The 27,987-nt window shown below is 39.0% G+C and overlaps 2 protein-coding genes and 2 pseudogenes across 2 annotated transcripts in view; 2 read left to right on the top strand and 2 right to left on the bottom strand.

The window, feature by feature from the left end:
* Window positions 1–424: 424 nt before the first annotated feature.
* On the bottom strand, window positions 425–21,058 carry POLR3F (RNA polymerase III subunit F). Its single transcript, XM_090286001.1, has 9 exons — window positions 20,689–21,058; window positions 19,576–19,693; window positions 14,513–14,580; window positions 13,822–13,889; window positions 7,837–7,949; window positions 5,069–5,212; window positions 4,836–4,943; window positions 3,760–3,951; window positions 425–763 (listed from the first exon to the last, which is right to left on the bottom strand). Exons 1-9 carry the CDS (start codon window positions 20,748–20,750, stop codon window positions 686–688), a joined length of 951 nt encoding a protein of 316 aa, XP_090142127.1. The 5' UTR covers window positions 20,751–21,058; the 3' UTR covers window positions 425–685.
* LOC150003133 (RWD domain-containing protein 1 pseudogene) lies at window positions 18,349–18,941 on the bottom strand (annotated as a pseudogene).
* LOC150003134 (chloride intracellular channel protein 4-like) lies at window positions 20,749–26,166 on the top strand (annotated as a pseudogene).
* The window catches only part of DZANK1 (double zinc ribbon and ankyrin repeat domains 1), a 136,587-nt gene continuing 129,584 nt past the window's right edge, over window positions 20,985–27,987 (top strand). The window contains exons 1-2 of the mRNA XM_090286005.1: window positions 20,985–21,263; window positions 22,146–22,302. The gene's annotated coding sequence lies outside the window, so the exon portion shown is untranslated. The remainder of the gene's footprint in view (window positions 21,264–22,145; window positions 22,303–27,987) is intronic.

Genomic DNA, 27,987 nt, shown 5'->3' on the forward strand with positions numbered 1-27,987 from the left:
TGAAAAGAATCCTTTAATATGAATATGATAATTAATCTATGCATTGAAAACATAACCTTGACAATAGTCATCATTAGGTTTGAGGTAAATACAGTGGCATATTCTTCTGAAAGAATATTTCTGACATAAAGAGAAATAGTGTGTGGAAAAGGGATGTTCCAACTCTCTCCTTCATTCACACCCCAAGTTGTGTAGACTGCTGTTATTCCTGCCTTCCCTGTTTTAATTTCTTCTCAGTAGAATCACTGAGAAAACAAATAGTGATAGTGAACCAGATATAAACAATTTCCCCAAAAGACCTTAATACATAACTTTAAAACAAGCATGTTTAGGCTCTAACCATTATCCATTGGTAAATATGGATTTGTTGTCTTCTTTTTTCTTAAACAATCATAAGTTTTGAAAACTTCAGAAGATGTTGTCCTCCAGAACTTCAGAATAATTTATTTATTGAACAATGGATTTCACTACTAACACCTTACCTGCTTTATATTCTGTTGGCTACTCTACCAATATAAACTTAGTCTTCATAGATAAGATAGTACATATTTTCATTGCAGCAAGTCTGTATCCATTATTGTGAAATTTGTTTTCAAGGAAATTGGTTGTTCCATCCTGCATTAAGTTATTTATTTGCTCCCAAAGTAACTTCCTTTGCAAAATGTCAGTAAAGTTCATAGCTCTATTAAAATTCAAGCCACTCTGTCATGTAAACACAGTTAGATGGTGAAATCTCACCACCTTCATGGCAGTCATCAAAAACCTTTAAAAAAGAGAAAAGGTTATATTCAAATTGAAGTTTTAAAATATTACATTAGTTAATGTCAAATTAAATGTCAACTATAACTCAAATTTCTGTTAACAAAATATCCAAGACCTGGCTATTTATTTCAAGTGCTATTAAAAACAAAACTTTCAAAATGAAAGAGACTGGGACTATATTTAAAAACACACTGTAATAGGATCTGCTCTGTGATCATAAGTTAGTTAATGGGAACTCTTATTATAGCATTAAGATGATCATGTTCACCTTCCCAATGGGAAAAAGGATATCAGTGGGTAACACAGGAATACAAGAAGGGATGTCTACACATAAGTTAAGAATAACTTGACTTTGACTAACCAAATGTTTCATGTTTAGCTACCTTCCTTTTTGTGAAGGGATGCTGAATAGGATTCCCAATATGCTAGCCTTTTTCTAAAAACTGAAACTATGGCATAGAGTGCTTAGATGTATAAAAAGGGCCGGTCTAATGAAATAAAGCACAGACTAGCAGCGCAAGAGTATAAATACGATGAGGGTTTGGGCAATGACTGTAGCACACAGTTGACACTCACAATCTAAATGGGAATGAATGAATGTAGAGTGCTGGAGGGTGCTTCTGGCCAAGATGGATGTGTAGCTAGACACACTGTATCCCCATCACAACCAAGAAGGAATTTACGACCACTACAAAACTAAAAAGACCCAGAAAATCCAGAAAATCGAAACTACAGGTAAGGTCAGCAAAGAAATAAAGAAGCAATATTCAGCCAGAAAGGTAGGGGGGGTTGGGCAGATCCTGGATGTAGAGAATGGGGTGCAGAGCAGTGGCAGCAGCTGTGGGGGGGCGGTGCTTGGCAACAGCAGCTGGTGGCACAGCTACAGACAAAGTGAATATAGCTTCAGCGAAAAGCACAGTCATACATTTTAAACCGGAGAAGCAATCCTAGTCCCAAATCAGACCAATCCCAGTCCCAGACCAGACCACAGAGCACACAGTTACAGTGCCAGGGAAAATAGAGCCATATTGCATCTGACTGAAAGCCAGTGGGGAGTAGGGTGGAGGAAGAAACTGCCTGTTTCTCAGCGGAATCTGCTTGTTTAGTACAGGCAGGGGGAGAAGTGCCTGGAAAAGGGGTGAGTGCTGAGCAAGTGGCATTGTTCCCTCTCAGACCCCTCCCCCACATACAGTGCCACAACATGGTGGAACAGGTCACCAGCACTGAAGAATACCTTTTACAACATAACAGGTGAGAGAGCTCTACTTAAGACACAGAAGCAGACACAGAAAGCTGTCAAGATGAGACAAAGAAGTACAGCCCAAACACGGGGGCAGATCAAGGTTCCAGTGAGAGAACTAAGTGATGAGGAGATAGCGCACCTAACAGTCGAAGAGATAGCCAACTAACAAATGCGCAATTCAAAGTACTGGTGATAAAAGATGCTCACAGACTTGACAGAAAGTATTAAGCATGACAAGAAAGAAATGAAAGCTATACTAAGTGAAATAGAGGAAAACCCACACAAAACTAGAGGTGAAGAAAAGGAAACCAGCGTTCAAATCAACGAACTGGAACATAAGGAGGAAATAAACAGTCAACCAGCACAGAAGGAGGAAACAAGAATTAAAAGAAATGAGGAGAGGCTTAGAAACCCCTGGGATAGCTTTAAATGTGCCAACATCCAAATTAAAGGGGTGCCAGAAGGAGAAGAAAAGCAAGAAATTGAAAAATTATGTGAAAAAATAATGAAGGAAAACTTCCCTAATTTAGGGAAGGAAATGGACATACAGGTCCAGGAAGCACAGAGTCCCAAGCAAATTAGACCCAAGGAGGACCACACCAAGACATATAATCAAAATACCAAAGGCTAAGGATAAAGAGAGAATCTTAAAAGCAGCAAGAAAAAAGAAGGCCATTACCTACAAAGGGGTGCCTATAAGACTGCCAGCTGATTTCTCAAAAGAAACTTTGAAGGCAAGAAGGGACTGGCAAGGACCTACAACCAAGATTACTGTATCTAGGAAAGCTATTATTTAGAATAGAAGGGCAGAGAATGTGCTACCCAGACAAGGTAAAACTAAAGGAGTTCATCATCACGAAGCCATTATTATATAAAATGTTAAAGGGACTTATTTAAGAAAAAGATCAAAACTATGAATATTAAAATGACAACAAAATCACAACTGTTGACAACAGAAGCTAAAAAATAAAAACAAAAACAATCTAAGCAGGCAACCAGAGTTGGAACACAATCATAGGTATGGGGAGCAAGTGTAGGGGTGTCAGCTGGGAGGGGGAAGAGGGGAGGAAGGAGGGAAATGGTGCAGGAATTAAGAAGCACAGTAGGAGGGTGCAGAATGGACAGGGGGATGTAGAGAAGAGCTTATATGCACAATCCATGGACATGGACTAAGGGGGGGGTGGAAATGCTGGAGGGAGGGGTGGTGCTGGGTGGAGAGGAGCAAAGGAAAAAGATATTGGGACAACTGTAACAGCATAATCATTAAAAGATACTAAAAAAGAAAAGAAGAAAAGAAAAGAGTGGTGAGGCATGCTGAGAGGGAAAGAACATTAAGTCTGAGTTTGAATCCTCATTCTTACTTCTAAGCTACATGTTCTTTGGTCTTTCTTACCTAAGTTCCCTTCTACTTAAGGGGAAATAACACCACTAGCTCCAAAGGACACAGGAGTATTAAATGAAACCACATAAATCTTAAAAAACATGTCTGGCCATGGCACATTCTCAACAAATCTCACTTCTACCCTCCTTAGGTTAAATGATTAATGCTTGTCAAAAAGTGTCCATTTCAGAGCCAAGAGCAGAAAACACAAATTTCTTATGTAAGGCAATTATTTTTTCGTTAAATGTCTGTCATTAGGGTTACAAGGAGGTTTGAGTAGCTCTTGGTCAATCCTGACAGTTAGAAAACTGGGGTGTGCTTTTGCTGGTATGTTATGTGGCAGGGAGGTGTAAAAGTCAAGAAACTAACTCACCGGACAGAGTCCACAGGGGGCCCGAACCAAACCCGTGGGTGGGATGATTGGATTGACTGCCCTATAGAGTTTCATGTGTCCATCTACACTGCCAACTGTGCCTTCTTTTGCCGCGATGATAGTCATCTCCACTTTCCCATCATAGATGAGTGTATTTAAGATGGTTTCAATGTCCTCCATGGACAACTCTACCTATAAGGGGAATATATGAAAAAGAACAAAAAGGACGAGGAGACATTCCTTTGGAGAGGGTTAAAAACAGTGTAGGGTCACAATTCCTTAGTAAAATGGGGAAGCATTATGCTGGCCAGTAATCAAAAGCACAGAGAAGTTGAACAATGTCCCAAGTTAGCACAAACCACTCATGCTAGGGACAGAACTCTTACCTCAAACTGAGTTTGACACATTTGATATCTTTATTCTTGTAAGTAATATCTAGAAGTCTTGTAAAGGAACATTTTGTTTGGCAAGAACATGATAGAGATTCATAAAATGCTTGAGCACAATGGTACTTTAGACATGAAACAATCTTTAGTAAAAATTCCTATTTTTTTAAATAAATCAGAAATTTGGGAAATGAAAATGACTTGTCCAAGTTTCCACTTCAATTTCTTCTCTGTTTGTGAAAAGCACCCCATACAATTTCCTTATGTATAGGTCTTAAAAAAAGATACTGATAACACCACTTACATCTCATAAGAAGGAAAATACCAATAAATGACAACTGACATGATGACTTATGCTTATCACATATGTTGAAATGTGCCTGAAAAAGCCCAGAACTTATCAGAACAGACTGTTGAATTCTGAGAGTGAAATGCACTACCAGGCCTCCACTCTGCTGCTCCATCTCCAAAACTCTAACACACACAGTTCAGACAATGCCAATGGCAGTGACCACCTTTGCCTAACTGGTTCAGGATAGTACTTTCTCAAAGTGGGTTCTGCACAATGTTCACAGGTTGTCACTTAAAAAAAGGGTCTGGATCAAATATGCCTGGAATACACTGTAAATTATATCCCTATGATAAATAAGTTTTTAAAAATAAAATTAAAATTAGAAACTGAGTTCTGACCTTACTGATTCCCAATTCACAGATATATTTCCATACTTCATGTGATGAAGCAAAAGAACTATTTCTTTGTATCATTGGATTCTGTTTGCTTTCTCGTGCTGTTTCTGCCTATAAGGGTAAAAACATAAATCTCAGCAAGAATACTAGTGTTTTCTGAATACAATTTATAGAGTGAAATCAAGAGCAGAACATATTCTGTTTAGTAAATGATTGTTTACTCAACTATGCCTTACCTTGGTTTGCAGGAACTTAAAACACTGTTGGTTAAGCACCTCTACAAATTCAGATTCAAAATCCTGATCACTGTACCAGGCTCCGCCAGTCACAGACCTGTCAGGCTGCAGGTTATAGAGCATATACACCTTCTTTTTTGAGGCCTAGAGAAAAACATGCACAGCATATGTGGTATAAGCTCACAGTCTCCCAAAACTAAGATTTGGGAAAAAAAAATTATGTTTTAAGAGTTTTAGAATTTACAGAATTGTTATAAAAAATGGTATAGAATTCCCATTTATCTTGTAATGTTTTCCCTGTTATTAACATCTTACATTATTAATAGGGTACATCTGTTACAATTAATGAACCAATATTGATATATTACTATGAACTAAACTACACTTTATTCATATTTGCTTAGTTTTCCCATAATGTCCTTTTTCTGGTTCAGGATTCTATCCAAGATACCACATTAGATTTAGTTGTCATGTCTTCTGCAGCCATTTTTAGTTGGGACAATTTCTCAGTCTCATTGATGAACTTGCCAGTTTTGAGACTTACTAGTCAGATATTCTGTAGGCTGTCTTTTAATTGGGATTTGTCTGATGTTTTTCTAATTATTAGTCTGGAAAAGACCACAGAGGTCAAATGACCTTCTTATCACATCATATCAAGGGTATTTAATTATCACCAGCTGATTATTGACTATCATCGTCATGACTTATCAATGTTGACATTAACCTTAATTACCTGGCTAAAGGTATTCTCACTTTTCTTCACTGTAGTTACTTTTTTCCCTGTCCTTTCCTTGGAAGAGTTACCATGCACAGCCCAGATAAGAATTGGGAATTACACTTTTCTTCCTCCTTTAGGGTGGAGTGCCTACATAAATTATTTGGAACTTTTCTGCATTAAAGATTTGTCTAATCTGCCCCATTTACTTATTTATTCGAACATTTATCTATTTGCATGGATTCATGAATATTTATACTACTTTAGTCTGCACCCTTAAAAACATGATGCTAAGTGAAAGAAGCCAGACACAAAAGACCATATATTATATAATTCCATTTATAGAAAATGTCCAGAATAGACAAATCTATAGATAGAAAGCACAGTAGTGGTTGTCAGGGTCTGGGGGTAGGGAGGCTAGGGACTGACTGCTAGTGGGGTCACATTTTACGATGATAAAAATTTCTAAAATTAGAAGAGTGTGATGGTTGCATAATTCTGTGAAAACACTAAAACCCAACAAATCATACCCTTTAAGAGGATTAATTTTATAATATATGTTATACCTCAATAAAGCTATTAAAAATAAAGATGTAGGAGAATTTTCAAAATCAGGCTAAGTGATGGGTATGTAGGGATTCATTGTTTTCTTTATATAGATTGGAAATTATTCATTAAAAATGTGGAAGAGAAATAATGTTCTAACTTAGGCAGTGGTATGACATACATATTGTTGCTAAATAAAATTAAATGAATATCAGATCTTTTTGCAGTTCTCTTGGCTTTTAAAAAATATTATTTTTCAATTACAGTTGACATTCAATATGTTTATATTATTTTCAGGTGTACAGCACAGTGGGTAGACAATCATATACTTTACAAAGTGATCCCCCAATATTTCAAGTACCCACCTGGCACTATACGTAGTTATTACATTATTAATTATATTCTTTATGCTGTACTTTACATCCTTGTGACTATTCTGTAACTACAAATCTATACTTCTTAATCCCTTCACCTTTGCACTCAGCCCCCCAATTCCCTCTTTCCTCTGGCAATCATCCATTGCTTCTCTGTATTGATGACTGTTTCTGTTTTGTTTATTCATATATTTAATCTTTAGATTCCACATACTAAGTAGAATCTTTTTTTTTTTTTGTATTTCTCTGACTTATTTCGCTTGGCATAATACTCTAGGTCTATCCATGCTGTCACCAATGGTAAGATTCCATTCTTTTTTATGGCTGAATGTATATATATCACTGCTTTTTTATACACCCATCTATTGATGGGCACTTGGGTTGCTTCCATATCTTTGTTATTGTAAATAATGCTTCAATGAACATAGGGGTGCACATATTGTTGTGAATTAAGTGGTTTGGGTTTCTTCAGATATATACCAAGAAGTGGAACTGCTGAATCATGAGGCAGTTCCATTTTTAATTTTTTGAGGAACCTCCATACTATTTCCCATAGTGGCTGCACCAATTGCATAAATAGCAAATTGTTAAACACTAAGATTTATGTTCAAGCCAACTTTAGCCTAGAGGAATCCTGACTCCTCTGATGCCTGATTCAGTGAGGTCAGCAGCAGATGTTTCTGATGGACCCAGTCCTGGTTCCTGAAGGATGTGATGGGTTGGGTGGAATGAGGAGGAGAAACAGTATTGCTGGAACAGATACTCCACCACAGCAGAGTGCCTGGCACATAGCAAACACACAACAGACAGTTGTTCAATGAATAATTTAATATGCTGGGATGAAGTAAATTCTCTTACGTGTTACAAAATCCAGGAAAAATGTTCATGATTTCAAAAATTCTGTCCTCCATAAAATAGCTTTAGATTCTGGAGGGGCTAAGAGAACTAGACAGTGCCATATCTAACCAAGCAGCACCCCCAAACCATTGAGCTACATTTGTTAAACATTTTTTGATCAGTTGCTTTAAATCACAACATAACTTAAATAACAATAAAAAAAAAAAACCTGAAATATACTTGGAGCAATATATGTACAACCAACATTCGAGAGAACAAAAGAGAACATTACTCACTGCCACAGACTTAACCGCTTTGATAAGCTTTTTACTTTCCAAATTCTTTAGAATTTTGTTAATTTCTGTTAATGGCAAATTACTTTTGTACCGGATATCTCTGCTCCATATTCCTATAAAAAAATAAAGTAAGTTGAAAGCTATAGGATTTTGTTTATAATCCCACTGCTTATATCTCATTCCAAAACTAGCAAAATACATATGGATATACTCCTAATATATAGCTACAGGAAAAACTAAGTGACTTGAAAGAATCTCAGAGTAACATAAACATGCAAAAATAATGTTATATGTTCTATTTAGCAACTGGTAATTGGTGTGTAGTAGGTTTATACCATCTAAGTCCACTTTCCTTTTATTTTTTATTTGTTGATTTGAGAGAAAGGAAAAGAAAGAAAAAGAGAAAAACATCAATTTGTTGTTCCACTTATTTATCTCTATATTCATTGGTTGCTTCTTGTATGTGCCCTGACTGGGGACTGAACGCACAACCTTGGCTTATTGGGACAATGCTGTAACCAACTGAGCTACCCAGCCAGGATGGTTTATACCATCTATTTTTAAGTGAACTCTATGATGTTTGCAAAATGACAATGAAATCACCTAACAAGGCATTTTCAGAACTTATCCCTGTTAAGAGGTGCTTGACTATACCATCTCTTCCATTCACTCCAGCACTCCAACCCATTTTCTGTAAATTTCACTTCAGATTGTATATGTGAAAAACAAACAAGTTTGGGGTGGGTCAACCGCCATCTTCAAAGGAGAGCTAAACAGCCCTTTATGTGAGTACCTTTGTCCATTATTAATACAACACTCTATTGAGGAAATGAAAAATAGGAAGATTATAGTTCTTATAGCCACTAGAAGTCCTGCACAGGAAGCTATGATTTTCTTTCAAAGAAGGAAATAATGAAAATGGAATTTTAAATTTTTACATAAAATATTTTTATATTTTGCTGTAATTTTATTCCCAACGGAGAAGCATAATGAGATAGGAAGAATTTTTTTTTTAATACAGAATGGCTTTTTCATAGGTCTATTTAAATATTTTTAATTAAACTTTCTAACTAATATAAGAATTGCATGGTTTCATATTACATCATAAATGTTAAAGCTAACTGATCAAATAGATCCTAAGTTGTAATAACACTAATCTAGATATAGTTCTTCTACGAAGACAGAAGAACTACATAGCTGTTGAGGAACCTAGTCAGACATTGCCACACTGCACTACACATCTCTGGGTGTTTTTTGCAAAACCAGAGAGATATCTACACATCTGTTTTTGTTTGTTTGTTTGTTTTTACAAAACCAGACAGATGTTATTATCCACAATTTATAGAAAAGATTAAGAAAATAAGGCTTCCAAAGTATAGAGTGAGGATTTAAAAAAAAAAAAAAAAAAAGAACCACCAATTCAAAAGAACCTATGCACTCCTATCTTCATAGCAGCACTATTTACAATAGCCAAGTTCTGGAAACAACCTAAATGCCCATCTGTAGATGAGTGGATCAAAAAACTGTGGTACATTTACACAATGGAGTACTATGTAGCAGAAAGAAAGAAGAAACTTCTACCATTTGCAACAACATGGATGGAACTACAGAGAATTATGCTTAGCAAAATAAGCCAGGCAAGGGAAGAAAAATACCGTATGCTGTCCCCTATTACAGGAAACTAATGAACAACACAAAGAAATGAGGAAAATTGAACCAGAGGTATGTAAAACAAGGAGTAGACTAACAGTAACAAGGGAGGTGGCAGAATACCATTTACTATAGCAACAAGAAAAATAAAGTACCTAGGAGTAAACTTAACCAAAGAGATAAAAGACCTGTACTCTGAAAATTACATAACATTGAAGAAAGAAATTAAGGAAGATACAAATAAATGGAAGCAAATACCATGTTCTTGGATGGGAAGAATCAACATCATCAAAACGGCCATACTACCCAAAGCAATTTACAGATTCAATGCAATCCCTATTAAAATACCAATGACATATTTCACAGACCTAGAACAAATACTCCATAAATTCATATGGAACCAAAAAAGACCCCGAATAGCAAAAGCAATCTTGAGACAGAAGAACACAGCAGGAGGAATCACAACACCAGATATCAAACAATACTACAAAGCCACTGTAATCAAAACAGTCTGGTACTGGCATAAGAACAGACATATAGATCAGTGGAACAGAATAGAGAGTCCATAAATAAACCTAGGCGTCTATGGTCAACTAATATTTGATAAAGGAGGAAGGAACATAAAATGGAGTGAGAAGAGCCTCTTTAACAAATGGTGCTGGGAGAACTGGATAGGGACCTGCAAAAAATGAAACTAGACCACCAACTTACACCACACACGAGAATAAACTCAAGATGGATCAAAGACTTAAATGTAAGCCGTGACACCATAAAAGTCCTAGAGGAAAACATAGGCAAGAAAATATCAGATATCTCACGTAACAATTTCTTCACGGATACATCTCCTAAAGCAAGAGAAATAAAGGAAAAAATAAACAAATGGGACAACATCAAACTAAAGAGTTTCTGCTCAGCAAAAGAAAACATCAGCAAGATGAAAAGGAAACCAACCATATGGGAAAACATATTTGCCAATGATATCACAGACAGGGGACTGATCTCCAAAATATATAAAGAGCTTATACAACTCAACATCAAGAAAACAAACAACCCAATTAAAAAATGGGCAAAGGACCTGAACAAACACTTCTCCTAAGATGATATACAGAAGGTCCATAGACACATGAAAAAATGCTCAACATCATTAGCCATCAGGGAGATGCAGATAAAAACCACAATGAGATACCATTTTACACCAGTCAGAATGGCCATCATCAACAAATCAACAAACAACAAGTGCTAGCGAGGATGTGGAGAAACGGGAACCCTACTGCACTGTTGGTGGGGATGCAGACTGGTGCAGCCACTATGGAGAACACTATGGAATTACCTCAAAAGATTAAAAATGGAACTGCCTTTTGAACCAGCGACTCCACTACTAGGATTATACCCGAAGAATCTTGAAACACCAATTCAAAAGAACTTAGGCACCCCTGTGTTCATTGCAGCACTGTTTATAATAACTAAGTGGTGGAAACAACCTAAGTGCCCATCTGTAGATGAGTGAATCAAAAAAGTGTGGTATATTTACACAATGGAATGCTATGTAGCAGAAAGAAAGAAGGAACTCCTGCCATTTGCAACAACATGGATGGAACGAGAGAGAATTATGCTTAGTGAAATAAGCCAGGCAAAGAAAGAAAAATACCATATATCACCTAATACAGGAAACTAAAGAACAACACAAACAAAGGAACTAAATAGAACAAAGAGCAGAATAGCAGTCAATAGGGGGGAGGGGAGAGGGAGAGAAGGGGGATAAGTAAGGGAAGGGTTTAGTTAAAGAACCCGTATAAATGACTCATGGACATGGACAACTGGGAGGGATATGATTGTGGAAGAGGGGGTGGGTTGGGTGGGGGAGAGAAATTGGGGGAAAAGGGGACAACTGTAATTGAAAAACCAAAAAAAAAAAAAAAAAACCAAGGGGTGTGGCGGGAGGGAGAGAAGTGGTAAGAAGGGGAAGGGTCTAGTCAAAGAACATGTATAAATGACCCACGGACATGGACAACTGGGTGGAGACTGAATGTGGGAGAAGGGGGGGGCAGGGTACAGGGAAGCAAGAGGGGGAAAAAAGTGGGACAACTGTAATGGAAAAACAAACAAAAAAATTTTTAGTGGGGGGAAAAATGAAAATATGAAGAATGGAAATGCCAGTTCAGTGAATATTAGAAGGACAAGGATTTACCTTCACACTGTATATTTTTCTCCCTATCTGATCCCTCCAGTTTGGCATTCTAAAGAAGTAAGTAATGACATAATTTCTTTGCATAAAACTAATAAGACCAGTTGTTAACAGAGGCTTTTTTGACCAAGACGTTGACTGGAATGTCATGCCTAAAGGAGACATGCTTGGGCGCTGGTTGTTACCAAAAAGCCCTGAGGAACTGGGAATGACTTTCAAAGGTAATAAAAGCCCGTGAGATAAAAGGCCTGGTACTGTGGTTGGTTGTGTGGTACACAGCAATCTTTCCAGGGAAGGAATGAAGGTTGTTTTCCTGAAAAATGGCTAGAAGGGACCTTAAGGCACAATGAAAAACCAGAAAGACTTGGAAAGGACAGGTGTGTACAGGCAAGGCTGAATGCCAGGTATGTGGCTCAGCTTCTGTGCCCTGAAGGGCAGACTGAAGGTCACTCTATATGTTCCTTAAGTTCCAGCAAAGCAGAACTAAAGATCATAAGTGATCATTTGCTGCTCTTGTTGTGTTTAGGCAAATGACAGGATAAATTAAAAATGGACTTAATGCAGTCCCTTTAATGACAAGGAGGGTAATCTTAGGGAGAAAAATCGCGATTCAAGGAAAATCACAACGCTCAGTGGCAGACTATAAAGTAGTGCAGCTAACCGTCTTTAAAGTTTCTTTTCATTTAAAATATGGTTTCATTTGAAAGTTAAACTATGTCTGTGGTATCATCAAAGATGTTCAATTTACAGGCAAGAAGAATGTCAAATGCCTTGCAACTGATGTCTTTCCAATAAGACAGTCTTACAGATTTAGAGACTTGTTTGTGGGTTATGTTACATAAATTAACATGTGTTTTCTGTTTTCAAAGGGCATAAGCCTATGATCTCATTACCTGAGTGATTGTCTATATGTATAGGCCTCACTTAATCCTGTCTGCAGCGCTGCCTCCTGAGACTCAATGGTCTGGCTGAACTAAGTGGCTGGGTTGGTGAAGTATGGGGTGGTCTGTGGGCTTCACTTTAAAACGGGTTTCTCTTTTCTATCCTAATTGCTTGGACAGAAAGGGCCCAGAGGTCTGAGAGGGGGGGAAACCTAAAATATTTCCCTCAGCCCAAACTAAGTATATTGGGCAAAAGGGTTTTGTACAGTTGAGATGTGCCTGGCACACCTTCCTCCAAAGAAGCCCTTTTTTCCCCTAATGTGAGACATTGAAAAATTAATCCCTGCCTTCTGTTATCTAGTGGTTATGATGATGTCTCTTAACCCTGTTGCCAAATCTGTTGCCCCCAGAATACAACAAAGATGCCAGTCTGTTAAACCAAGCACGCCATTGTCCGGGGATAGCCAACTGACCTGGAGTCTGCACGACCCTTCTTCATGTGGGAAGGCCACCCTCCCCTCTGCACCCCCACTCTTATTATGGATTTCTGGAACCAAGGGTAGGTAGGACGACGACCATGTCCAGCTCAAAGCAGCTAGAGGAGCTTGATACCCTCGCCCATTGTCCTTTATAAGATTATAAAGGGTCTTAAGTCTGAGAGGGAGGGATTGTTATTTTTTATTGTTCAAATAATTAATCATTTATTTATTAAAAAAATGAAGAAGAATATATGAAAGGGTGAAGCAGGAGAGTTTGTATGTACGACCCATGGGCATGGACTTGTGGGTGTTGCTGGGGTGGTGCTTGGTGGAGGGGAGCAAAGGGGAAAAAATTGGAACTATTGTAACCATATAATCAATAAAATATACTTAAAAAAATAAAAAATAAAAATAAAATAAAAAAAGAAAAAGAAACTTAAGTTTTAATTTATTTTGAGTCGCTAATACATTCATGTGGTTCAATATTCAGAACTTTCTTTCCAGCCCTACCCACAGTCATCTAATTCCTGCCTCCTTTACGGTGGTGTAAAAGTAGGTTTACAGTTGTTCGTATAGAAAAGAATACAATAATTAATAAATAATACAAGAATAAACTGTTGTGCGTACTCACAATTGTAAAACTACTTTTCCCCCACTCCTTATGCATGTATATTTTCCTCTCCTTTGTACATAAATTGCACTGTTCCATACCCTGTGAAAACAAGACCTCAGTCTCTATATCTAGTCTTAAAGTCAATGTTTTTTTTTGCTTCTTCCTTCATATGCTTACCTTTATTTCCTGCATCCTCTATGATCTGATATACTAGTTTTTCTTGGTTATCTGATCCCTTCATTTTACTGCAGGGGAATGAAGTAGAATTAAAAAGGCAAAGAGGTACAGGATAATCTAATAATCTACATAACTACTTAAATGAAATACCAGACAAGGTCATTACATTGACTTATTTACCAAAAGAAGGGCTTACCTTAAAAAACGAGACAAGTGAAAACAAAAACAAAACAAAACAAAAAAGAAGTTGCAAAACAGCAAGGCTACTAGCCCTGACTGGTGTGGCTCAGTGAGCTGGGCATGGTCCCCAAAATCAAAAGGTCGCCGGTTCAATTCCCAGTCAGGGCACATGCCTGGGATGTGGGACAGGTCCCTGGTTGGGGGCATGCAAGAGACACTGATTGATGTTGCTCTCCCTTTCCTCCTCCCTTCCCCTCTCTTAAAAAAAAAAAAAAAATCTTAAGAAAAGAAACAGTATGGATAGCATGATTCCATTTTTGTTTAAAAGAGATTATATATAAATATATAAGCATCTTTATATATTAAACAACAGTTATCTCTGGGAAATGAAATTCAAAATAGGAGGCAGGGAGGTTTATATTATGCTATTCTGTATTGGCTTTTTTTCAAAAGCATATGTTATTTTTATAATAATTAAAGTTTTCTTAAAATGATATAATTTGGTGCTTACCCAGCATTCTGAGAATCCTTTATTCTGTATAAAAGGCCTGTATTGCTCCTTAAGAGATCCAACTGACCCTAAATTTTTAAAAAGAAAATAGCAGTTAATTGCTTTGTGGATATATCAGATCCAATGACAAATGTCAATGCATTCTTTAATGTTTTACAGACTAAAATATCCTACTTTTCATTATTACTTGTCATTTCCACACCTGAGATTTTAGTTTTACCTACCTATCACATGTAGTGCATTTTTAAAAACTTAGCTCTTTATCTCATCATTTCCTAAAACATTAATATCTAACAATTACCTGTATGCTAGATCCCGACTTGGTTATATAATCAATGCATAAAGTTTATAAACAAGTAGCTTTAGAATAATAGAAGTCTATATTAAAATTAAAATAAATTCAATAAGTATAATACAAACAAAATATAATTTATATAATATAAAGTTCAAATAAAGGCTAACATGCATATTCTATCACATGATGATTAAATAAAAATCACAAAGTTAATAGTGACATTTACTGATATGTGATTTCTACTGTTACATGAAAATTAGGCAGAAACGTCAACCAATGAATAAAAGACCTGCAGCTTTGTTCTTCTATAACAAGTCAAAAGTAAAATAAAGCATGTCTGAAATATGCTTCTGAATTTCCTTGGGTCTGAACCTAGGTGCACCCTGATGGCTGTACCATTGGGCTTCTGGCAGTATGGGGAAGCCATGGCTAAGACTGGGCAGACCCGTGACTTGAAAACGGGTTTACCTATGGTTTAACCCTGCCCCACTGACTCCACTAAGTGGCAAAACTGAACCACAAAACTCAATTCATTCAGTCATTTAATTTAACCTAAGAATATTTAATGAACACTAGTCTATGACTGTTGTTTGGAGGTATAAACATGAATTCTAAAAGAGAATCATACACCTAACATCAGTATCATCTGGCTGGCGTTGAGAGAGTTAAGTGCCCAGACCTGTGTGGCTCAGGTGGTTGGAGAATCGTCCCATAAACTGAAAGGATGCAGGTTTGATTCCTTGTCAGGGCACATGCCTAGGTTGCAGGTTTGGTCCGTGGTTGGGTTGTGTACAAGAGGCAACTGATTGATGCTTCTCTCTCACATCAATGTTTCTCTCCCTCTCTCTCTCCCTCCATCCCCCTCTCTCTAAAATAAGCATATCCTGGGGTGAGGCTAAAAACAATAAAAACAAAAACATATATAGATTTTGAGTAATGGGTGAGATGGGCTCTCAGAGAAGTAGCTTTGGTCCAATCTGGGGATTTTGGGAGGCTTCCTGGAGACAATAGCAGAGCTGAATCTTGAAAAATCATGAGGTTCAGTCAGTCTGTGAAGAAAGGAAGGGACTTCCCTTCTAAGCAGGGAAGACTGCATAAGCAAAGGATCTGAGGCATGCAAGAGCATAATGTAGCAGGAAACCAAAAAGAATCTTCCATTTGAAACCTAACTTTTGAGGTTAAGATGGTGGCAAAAGATGAATCAGGTAAGGAAGGCAGGGGTTCAATGTGCTCAATCCATGAGTTGGGACTTGAATCTTTAGTACTGAAAGAAGCATTTCTGGTAGGTAAGTGAATTGGTCAGATCTGTATTTAAGGCAGTTCAGGCTATCTGCTCTGAGGTAGATGGAGCCAGGAAAGCCATTTATGATGCACTGTAATAGTCCAGGTAAAAGCCAAGAGCCTGAACACACGTGGGTAGTAGGAATGTAAACAGGGGGACAAATTTGAGACTTATTTAAGAGCTAAAATCAGTAATTCTTTGTGACTTATTAATAATTACATTCTTGCTTAAAATTCTTCAATAGCCACCACTGCCTATAGCCTATAAGCCAATAGGACTGGCAGTAGGTGGAATCCATTACAGAGGTGATGGAAGAGAGGAAGGTACTGAGGATGATTGTCAGACAGAAAGGGAAGGGTTGAAAGGGTAGTCAAAGGATAAAAACATTTTCCATTGCCACAATCTCCCAGCATCCTTTCCTCTATCCTTCCTGAAGCTGAAGACCATCATCATCAATAGACTAGGAAGTATCAACAGTCCTTTCTCCTGGTGTTAAAACAAGTGTCAGCAATCTAGGCCACTGATTGTTTATACAAATAGTTTTATTGGGACACTGCCATATCCATTTGTTTAGGTGTGGACCATAGCTATTTTCTTGAAGAGTTGATCTATTGTGACAGAAACCACATGGCCCACAAAGCCTAAAACATATACTATCTGGCACTTATTTTTTAAAAGATTTTATTTATTTATTTTTTGAGAGAGGGGAAGGGAGGGACAAAGAGGGAGAAAAACATCATCGGTTACATCTCATCAGAGACCGAACTGGGGACAGAATGTGAAACCGAGGCATGTGCTCAGACCAGGAATCAAACCAGCAACCTTTCGCTTTGCGGGATGAGACTCAACCAACTGAGCCATACTGGTCAGGGTTACTACCTGGCACGTTATAAAAGAAGTTTGCCTACCCCTGAGCTAGAATGTTGAAGGAACAGTTTGACAGAACTTTGCCTGTCCTCAATCAAGAGCCCTTAGAAATCCAATAGATTTAAAAAGCATAACAGCTTTCAGATGAGTCCTTAGTATAGAAATCTTTTACCTAATTGCTACTAAGCCAACTGAAATGCTTTCAGGACAGGGAAATTTTTATGATAAAGGAAAGGAAGGAGGTAAATCTGGAGCAATGGGTACCACTAGGTGGGGTGTTTTTGGACAGCAGAGGAGAATGATATTAGGGCCCCAGGAGAACAGAAGAGGTAAGAGCAGGTAGAAGGGCTTCACTGAAAAAAATCCACTATCACTTGGGGCAGGGCCTGTGCTTCCTCCCAGAGGCCTAGCACCACTAACATTCAACTAGACTCATTCCTGCCTCTTGAAATGCCCAATGTGAGATGGTGGAGAATGATACCCTAATAAGTTGGCTCTGTGATGATTCACAGAAAAGTTAGGGGGATATATTTCATAGGGAATGTCCCAACACCAGTAGGAAGCAAACAGAAAGTGAGTAAAGACTACACCTATGTACCTTTATTTATCTTTTTCTATTTTTTCGAGGTTTCACTGTTTTAATATATTCAGATTGAAGCTCAGTGTTTATTAACTTAAACTGAGAAGGGCCTGGAAGGACACACTTTAATAACTCCCACAGATTGTTCTGATTCAAATACTACTAAAGGACCAACATCCATTTTACTTCTATTACATGAGCTTCTGGTTATGTTAAGACTTATATTTATCATGCCCAAAGGCTAGGAGGTTTAATGCTTTATTCACCTAAGTCTTATAAAAATATTTTACATGAATGACAACACTTAGAATCCAAAAGCCACCACTGTCTCCAGCATAGAAATTCTGAGGTATTCGAATTCCTTGTGTACAGATCCACACCTGGGCACAGCTGCAGTCTACCTTCAAGTCTGGAGTTATAGACAGATCTCTCTTCAACACTACATCATTTTAAATACGTGACCTTCTTCCTACCAATAAGAGGAATTGGACATTTTATATTTGAAACTCTGTCAGTTTCCTTAACCCTTTGAGTGCCAATGTTGCTGTGAGTGACACTGACAAATTTACCAAAAGTGCCAGTGTTGCTCCCAGCGACTCTTTTTTCAATGGCTATACATGTAAATAACAATGGAATAATTAGTATTTTATGTTTTGTTCTCTGTTTTTGTATCTCAGGTTATATATTAATATAATTTTTTCTCATGTTGATCCAAATTTTGAATTATGCATGGCATTCAAAGGGTTAATTTCATTGATGAACGCTTTCAGAATATTCTCCTGAAAATTACTTTTTCATAAGAAAAAAGGAAGGAAAATCAACACCCTCTCAGCACCGCCACAGATACTGTGGCAGTCAAGCCTCCCTGCAGATGGGGATAAGCCATCAATTGGTCAAGTCACTCTCTGGGTCAGCAGGATTGTAGTCTGGGTCATCCTCATCATCCTCCAGCTCCAAGTCATCCATTTCCTGGAACAAAGATTCATCTACCTCCACATTGTTTCCAGCATCCTCCAAGACCTGGTTATCAGATGTGTGAAGATTATGATCTGTTTCAAATAGCTGTTTCCCACTTAATTTATTTTTTCCTGCTTGTTCTTTCATTTCTTTTTCATTTCCAAGAGTTCTGCATCAAACTTGGCTTTCCAATTTAAGAAATTCTCAATTGTAACAGGAGTGCCATAAAATAATTGTTTTCAGCTTCTTCTGCCTCTTTTTGTTTCTTTTCTTCTCCTCTTCTAGTTTTTATTTGATCCACTATTTCATTTAAGTTTTCTTGCACAGCTGTTACTAAAGTAAAGATCATCACCATACCAAGGTTTTCTTCTGCCTGTAATGCTAACAATTTTAAAATACTTGAGACATCATTATCTTCCAGATTTTCCTGGGAGAACATTTCATAAAGAGGGGCTTCATCTGGGTATCTCGCTGTATGTAAACTTGAGGGTAGTCTGGACAGTTTCATCATTTTTTCCAGCCTCAGATGTAACAGTAATGTTTGAAACTGGGAGGACTTTCTGACAATACCAGTTAGTGACACTCTCAAACCCTCTTCACTCATCCCCTTAACATCCTCACAGCACAGCTGTACTGCTGGTAAGAGGGAACATGACAGGACTGCAACTATCCAGGGCCCATAAAGGAGTCAGGGTAGATAGACTAGAGCCTCCAGCTCGTTGTGCTGCTCCGTGCTGTTACTGTGGCCCCCTCTGCTGCCCATGGAACACATAGACACCCAGGTGGCGCGTGGTAGCTGGGACTGGGTCTGCTGAGCAACAGCCCCACACCAGCCTCCGCCTGCCTATGTAGCTTAATGATACTTAGGTTAACAAATACAACAGTTAAACAAAATAATTTGTCTTGCAAAATAATTAATAATTATCTTCTCTCTCCTCATTTTAGGCAGGCTGAGCTGTTTCTTGGTTTAGAATCTTACCAGTCACAACCTAGCACATCTTACAATGCTTTTATGACTAATAATAGGAAGGAATGACAATGGTAATTTAAACAATTATATTAAGTAGTTGAATTCACCTTACCATAGACAACAGTCTATTGATTGCCACTGCCCGCTGCTGAGCTTCTATATGAGGCATTTCATTTTGAATTACTTGGTCTGTGATTCCATGAGGGAACTGATGACATAATTCTATAATCCTAAGAACAAAGACATTAATGACATTATTCATGTTTGTACCATTTCAAGGGACAGTGGGGGAAAATATTAGCAGGACAATTTGAAATTGTGTCTTCTTTTCCCATTTGGCAGATAGGCTGGGATTCTATGATGGTTCTAAATCAAAGCTTTCAAAATACATGTTTACATTATCATTGTTTAATGGAAATATTTTTCTCTAATATGAACTTTAAGTTAGAACAAAAACCAAATGAAAACACTGAAAAAATATTAATACTGCAACTTCAATTTTCTCAGACACAAGTATGACAAAATTAAGATATAGTGCATTGGACAGCCATAAGTTTACAAGCAGGAGGCAAGACATACTTCTGGTGCAAGGCCAAAATTCATGACAATTCACCACAACTGGGGACAGCTTTTGGAATTATCCCCACCAAACAAAAATAAGCCCAAATCTTCACCTTGTCATGAGATCATGAAAGTTGGAGTCTTTGAAAACTATGTGGTAACCTAAAAATAGCAGTAGGGAATACAAAATCGCGAAAGGCTTTGTTTGGATGCCCTACAATCTTGACTTAAATTGCAAGAGGAAACCATTTTTGGCTTAATGTTGCTTTGTAATCAACTGCACCCTAACTTCGCCCAAACGTTCCGTAGTAGGAGTTCCCATAACGACAAGAGCGATCTTCAACACATATCCTAAAGTACGACGGTAAAATCGCCGTCTTTTCTCGGAGTGTCGATCAACCTTAACTGAGGAAGGCTGCACATAATTTCCCGAACAGCATCGGGAGAGCTACACAAAGTGGCAAGTTGTCAAATTCGTTTTGAACATCTTAAGAGTTTTGCTCTGCAGGGGTGAAAGGCAAGTCCAAACCCGGCAACCCCCTTCCTGCGCGCTCACTGAACTTGTTCCAGTAGCTCCCAAAAGTCCCCAAAGAGCCGGCTGCCCAAACGACCCGCCCCCTGCGGGGCTCCCGAGCCGGGAACAAAGCCTCACCCACTGATTTACCTGTTTTCTATTTCTACCGGATCGGCGTCCGGCGGCTGCAGCTTCACCTTCACCTCAGCCATGAGGGCGCAGTTCCCAACTCTGAGGGGAAAAGACGCACACAGTGGCCAGATAGCGAACGGGAGAAACGAAGAACTAACAGAGAGCTCGAGGCCTGGGTGACGGGCCTTCTTCCTCGTGTCGCAGCCGGTCCTTCCTTGTCTGACTGCTTGAGGTGGCCAAACCACGCCTGCTCTGCCTCACTCACCGGCTTCACTGCATTCTCTTATTCTTGTTTTCCAGAATGTTAATGCATTTAGGACGAACGAGCCTGGTTCACTCATTCTGAGTTGAGACGCCACTTTTTAGCATCTTCCAACTTCTGTGAAGGCGTATTCTTGGATGTCTACTGTGAAGCCCTAGGAAAGGAGCTTCAGGCGGTGCCACTCTTCCAATCAAGCGTCACGACGGAGCTGGTTGCTAGGAAGCCGGGTTTCCGCCAATTACCTGCTTAGCTTTCAATAGGCGGGGCGGGGCTCGCAGCGTCTCTGGTAACCGAGACCTTGGCGAAGGAGAAATCCGGAGGCTAGTGAGAGGTGCGTTTCCTGGCTGGGGACTGCAGAGGTACCGCGGGGGTCTTAATTGGGTTCGAATAGCCACAGGTGGTGGAGGAGGGGGATCTCCAGCAGTCCTGCCGAAAAGGAGAGAGTCTCTGATTGCCCTTGGTGGGCTAGGGCTGAGACCAGACGGCGTTCCAGATCCGTGTGGCAAAGAGTCAGTGGGAGTGCTCTTTTCTCCACACCGCCATTTGGGCCTGTGGGCTTGGTCAACTTTTTGATCCCCTTTGCTTGAGGCCCACTCGTCGGCCCAGACTCCAAAGGGCAGCTCCTAGTTACCACGCCCGAATTACTCCCTCCCCAACTATTTATAGTTTGAACTAATTTTTTAGCTATTTTTTGTTTTAACTGCCTCTCACACAGATGGAAATGTTAAGGATGGGCAAGCTTCCCAAGTCCAACCACCGTTTTGTAGGGACTAGTGATCTATTAGTATTTGCAATTCAAATTCTTGACCTCCAACCTGGAACTATGATCGTGTCTTACCAGGCATTAAGTTCTTCCCCACATTTATTTATCTCACTTTTGGGAATACAGACTGTGGCAAAACTCAAACCACAAGATGTTCAGAGCAGCATTGTTTAGAATTGCAACAACTGAAAGAAACTAGTAATATCGGTAATACCCAACTACAAATTGATAAGTAATATTATATAAGTACGTGAAAACTTGTAAATAATAGAGTGATAGTTCAATAAGTAGACTAAAATTAAATGACTAGATTATAGTTGAGTAAAACCTCTGTAACCACAATCACTGGAATTTTAATAGACTATACAGCGATGTAAATGGTTGTTGTGTTAAGGTGAAGGTTGTTCTTTTTCCTTGAATTCTTTACATATTAAAAATTATGACTTTCAGCCAAGATGGAGGCCTAGACTGACATGCTCCATCTCCCTCCACAACTAAGAAGGAATACAAGTACCGCAAAACCAGAAGTAACCAGAAGTTCCAGAACATAAAGCTACATGAAAGTCCAGAGTATGAAGTTATAAACAAGTGGTGCTCATCCAGACAGGTAGGAGGGGCGAAGCCAGGGCAGAGAGGTCAAGCTGTGCTGGTGGTGGCAGCTGTAGCAACAGCAGTGGGACAGCGATAAGCACAGACACCCGTATTTAAGGGGAGGCAAGAAGCACCTGGGGAGCACCCCTAGCTGCAGACCAAACCTGTCAGCTTGCAATTCCAGCATTGGGAAGACAGACCCCCATTGCCACGGACTGTGAGGGCCGGAGGGCATGGGGATGGGGGAGGAGGCTCCCGGTCTCTCAGCAGAGAGTGAACAGCAGGAATCCATCCTGGACCCACGCCCCCACACAAAACGCCACAGCCTGTAGCATAGGAGGTGTGACAGGAAGCAAAGGTAAACACTAAACTGTCAGGATGGCACAGATCATGATAGAGATCCTGGTGACACAGCTGACCAGCCAGCAAATATCTGATCTAATGGGTCAGCAGATAGGAAATCTTTCTGAGTTACAGTTCAGAGCTTTGGTTATATGAATGCTTACAGACCTAACAGCAAATCTTAAACAAGACAGGGGAGGAATGAAGGCTAGTTCTGCTGACATGAGCAAAAACACATGCGAAACTAGTGGCGAGGGAAAGAAAACTATGGCGGAGGTGCCTCACACACCCTAGGCTCGGTTGGAAGTTGCTCTCTCCAGCAGAGGCTTCGTGACCATGGTGGAACAAACTTACCCAGGACATTTCATTATGTCTGGGGGAATGAAGGTGATTGCTCTCTCTAGTGGACAACAGCAGCTAAACCTTCATCCCTTATGTCTTTTATTGAGAAGGATACATATGAGAGAGACAAGGTCAAAATTCATAAATCGTCAGTAACATTCAGTCGTTTGACAGTAACAGGTTACATGTACCAATACAGGGGTCACTGTGAGCTGGTCTGTCACGGTCTCTAAAACATCTTGACCAGGTGCACGGTTTCATACACTCCTTGCTAGAGATTGTTTATGTTACATTAATGATAAAGAAAGCAAAGCAAGTTCTAAAGCATAATGAGCATAATAAGCATTCTGTAATCTAATTCCCCTGGCAACCCTCTGAATGGTTATCAGTTATGTTCCATACTCAGCCTTATGTTGAGACTTAAAGACAAGCACAGCCGGCATACTGGTGGCAGTCATGCTCAGGCTGGGGCTACAATTCCCTAAACTATGAGGAGTGGTTGCCCACAGAAAACCAGGGATCAAGCCAACAAATCGGAACATAGGGAAGAAAAAAACAGTCAACCAGTGCAGAAAGAGGAAATGAAAAGTAAGGAAGATGAGGCGAGGCTCAGAAACCTATGGGACAGCTATAAGCGGGCCAACTTCTGAATCATAGGGTTGCCAGAAGGTGAAGAAGAAGAACTAGAAATTCAAAAATTATGTGAAAAAATAATGAAGCAGAACTTCCCGAACTTGGGGGAGGAAATAGACTTACAGGTCCAGGAAGCACAGAGAGTTCCGAATAGACTGGGCCCAGGGAGAACCACACCAAGACACATTATAATAAAAAATGTCAAAAATTAAGGATAAAGAGAGAATCTTAAAAGCAGCAAGAGAGAAGAAGAGAATTATGTACAAAGGGGTTCCAATAAGACTATCAGCTGATTTCTCAAAAGAAACTCTGCAGGCAAGAAGGAACTGGCAAGAAATATTCAAAGTAATGAAAAGCAAAAACCTACAACCACAATTACTCTATCCAGTGAAGCTGTCATTCAGAATACAAGAGCAGAGAAAGTGCTTCCAGGACCAAGTAAAACTGAAGGAGTTCATCAGATCCAAACCACTGTTATATGAAATGTTAAAGGGACTTGTTTAGGAGAAAGAGGATCAAAACTATGATCATTAAAATGAAAACTGTATCACAACAACCAACAACAGAAGCTAGGGAATCGAAACAAAGGCAAACTAAGTAGGCCACAAGAGTGGGAAAAGAATTATATAGGTAAGAGGAGCATATTGGGGGGAGGTCAGCTGGGAGGGAGAAGCAGGCAAAGTGAGGGAGATGGTAGAGGAATTAAGAAGCATAGTAGGAGGGAGTGGAGTAGCTAGGAAGAACTATATGCACAACCAATGGGCATGGACAAAGTGGGGGGGACAGCTGGAGGAAGGGGCGTCACTGGGTGGAGGGGGACAAAGTGAAAAGAAATTGGGAGAACTGTTAACAGCATAATCAATAAAGCATATTAAAAAAATTATGACACTGCCCAGGAAGGATAAGTCCTCCATGCTTACATTTAATTATTTATAAATATAGTAGTTGGAGTTGGAGACTTTTGTGTTTGTTGCTCGCTGTTTATATTGGTGACAACTTTCCACTGAGGATTGGTACACTGCTATCCTTCTAAAGTTTCTTTGCAGCTTTCAAATGCAAGAACTACCTGGTGACAACTGCAGGGCCTTCAACCTGGAGCTTTCCCAAAGGAGTTGGCTCTAAATTAACATTCTATAAAAAATAAACTTATTTTTTAATTCAATTTTATTTTATTTTATTTTTAGAGAGAGGGGAAGGGAGGAAGAAAGAGAGGGAGAGAAACATCAATGTGTGGTTGACTCACCCACACCTCCAAGTAGGGACCTGGTCCGCAACCCAGGCCTGTGCCCTGACTGGGAATCGACCCCTTGGTTCGAAAAGTGGGCACTCAATCCTCTGAGCCACACTAGTCAGGGCTAAATTATCATTTCATGCTACATACAGAGTTACTTTTGTTTTTCTTGTATGATGATTTGTCTTGAAGCCAAGAGAAGTGGCACAGAAATAAAAACAGGAAAGGCTAATAATGATTCAGAGGGAGCTCACACCAGATCATTAGTGATGGTCTCTGTTCTTACCCGATCATTTAATTTGCCCATTTAAAATAACTCCATTCCCCCATCCCATTTTTCATGCTTTTTTTCCAGAAGTAAGGAAAGTATTTAGATAATCAAAACCCCACACAAGGTCTCAACAGCAGAAATACAGCTGAAGCAATAATTATTTCAATTAAAAATTGAATGAGTTGCGTTTGAGGCGTGAGGTGGTGCTGAGGAGCTGAGGAGCTCGAAGCCAGGACTTAAAGAAGGGGCAGTGTGACCAGAGCCCACACCAGAGTGCCCCCAGTGCAGAAGCAGCCGCTGCTACCACTGTCTGCAGAACCCAGCCCTGCTGGCCATGGCATGGTTGATGCCACTGACCTGGCTGACTCCTCAAGGCTGGCAGTGATGGTGAATGCATAAGAAACTGCCCCCTTTTCCCAGAGGCTCTTCACAATTCTTTGGCTCAAAGGAGCTGCATTTAGTGTCGCAACTGTTGACCTGAAAAGGAAGCCTGTAGACCCTGCAGAACTTGGCTCCTAGGATCCACCCACCATTTTTAACTTTCAACAATGAAATCAAAACGGATGTAAATAAGATTGAAGAATTTCTTGAAGCCTTATGCACTCCCAAGTACTTAAAGCTTTCACCAAAACACCCAGAATCAAACACTGCTGGAATGGACATCTTTGCCAAATTCTCTGCATATATTAAGAATTCAAGGCCAGAAGCTAACGAACCGTTGGAGAAGGGTCTCTTGAAAACACTGCAGAAACTCGGTGAATATCTGAATTCTCCCCTCCCTGATAAAATGGTGAGAATAATATGGAGGACTTTAAGTTTTCTGCATGTAAATTTCTTGATTGCAGTGAAATGACATTGGCTGATTGCAACCTGCTGCCCAAACTGCACATTGTCAAGGTGGTGGCCAAAAAAAATCACAACTTTGATATCCGAAAGGAATGACTGGCATCCAGAGATATTTAAATAATGCTTATAGTAGGGACGAGTTCACTAATACCTGTCCCAGTGATAAGGAAGCTGAAAAAGCATGTAGTGGTGTAGCCAAAAGACTTAACAAGTAAAATAGCACTTAAGAGAGAGAGATGTCTTCACATCTTTTCCTAATAAGAATATGCTTTTCCTAGCAAACTGCTACTCTTCTTATAAAGTAGAATTTTATTTTGCATGAACATGTCGTTTATTCAAGGTTAGCATAAATGCTAGATAAGGTAGAGTGGCTATCTTTAAAATACACCCCTAAGTAGTATTATTTTAAAATTATTTTACCCTGCCTACCTCATCTACTCTACATCCTCCTCTCTTCTAATTTGGAGACACTTCATCACAAGCTTTTCACGTTAGAGGTAGTTTTCCATCTTTCTAGGGCCCTCACCATTGTATCCATTCACTGTATATAGATGGCAGAACTTTTTTTTTTCAAGGTTTTATTTATTTTTAAAAAGGGGAAGGGAGGGAGAAAGAGAGTGAGCAAAACATGGATGTGTAAAAGAAACAATTGGTTATCTCTTGCACACCCCCTACCGGGGACCTGGCCCACAACCCAGGCATGTGCCCTGACTGGGACTCAAATCAACAACCTTTTGGTTCACAGGCCAGCACTAAACCCACTGAGCCACACCAGCCAGGGATAGATGGCAGGACTTTTGAGATGCAATATTTAACTGTTAAAATAGTAATCATGGCCTTATCACTCAAACTGGTGCTTAATGCATGGTACGGGAATATTTATGTATTTTTGGAATTATATAATATTTATTAAGAGTATATGAAAGGATTGCTACTGTTTCAAAAACTGTGTTGCAGTTTAGTCCATCCTGAATATGTGCAAAAGGGTGTTACCACCAGAGAAGAGATCCTTCTACCAAAGTCACTACAGATTTTGCTGTTTTACTTTGTACATGGATTTTTACTTTTCCTAAAAGCATTTATCCTTTATACCAATTATAACATCCGATATTATGTAGAAGCTAAAAGTTTAGAGGGAGGGATAATATTCTCAATCTTTCTTGAGCATTTTATCCATACAAGATAAACCAATGGGCACCTAACATTCTGTCTAAATGTGGTGTTTACTATATGTATTTTGCCCAGTATCATTCATTTGGAACATTATTGCTTTCTTCCATTATTTTAAAAAGCTCCTTTTTATAAGTAAGCATAAACCTTGCTGTTCGTAGATTTTTTTTGAGCAACACTACATGAACTGATATTTAGTTGATTTAGCTATAGCAGCACAGTGATTCATAAGGTAAAAAATAACATTTACAGAAATTAACCCAAGGAATGTAGGGTGGGCTTGTCAAAATATCAAGTAGAATTTTGTTTCTAAAGCATATTTAATGTGGGTAACTAAAGAATGTATTATCCATCCTATATAAAAAAATAAGATAAAACACATATTAACAGCTTTTCCATTCCACCTTCATTTACTCTTAGACTTTGGGTAGAGGATGGCTCACTCCTTTTGGATTAAATTATAGTTGTTACGGTGAATACGCATTTTTTTGAGTTTTGTCTAATGTAGATCATTGCATTTCCTTCAATTAAATTTTTGTACAGCCACAAAAAGGAATAGCACTCTGCATGTTTGTTTTTCATTTTTATTTTATTTTATTTTTGATTTGTTTATTGTTTTTCTATTACAGTTGTCCCACTTTTTCTCCCATTGCTCCCCCAACCCTGCCACCGCTTCTCCCATAGTCAATCGTTTGTTTGTTTTTTAAATTTAAGTCCTAAACCAGGAATTATTTGTGCTCTAAAAAGGGAAGATGTACTTGGTAAAAATAAAACAAAAGTTTGCAGTGTATTTAGACATTTTTTAAAATGGACTTCCTAAATACTACTACAAAGATGGGGTTGTGACTGTAGTACATTTTTGGTAA

This window comes from Furipterus horrens, unplaced genomic scaffold (assembly GCF_987537825.1).
Source record: "Furipterus horrens unplaced genomic scaffold, mFurHor1.1.pri manual_scaffold_8, whole genome shotgun sequence".
In the NCBI taxonomy this organism is placed as follows: Eukaryota; Metazoa; Chordata; class Mammalia; order Chiroptera; family Furipteridae; genus Furipterus; species Furipterus horrens.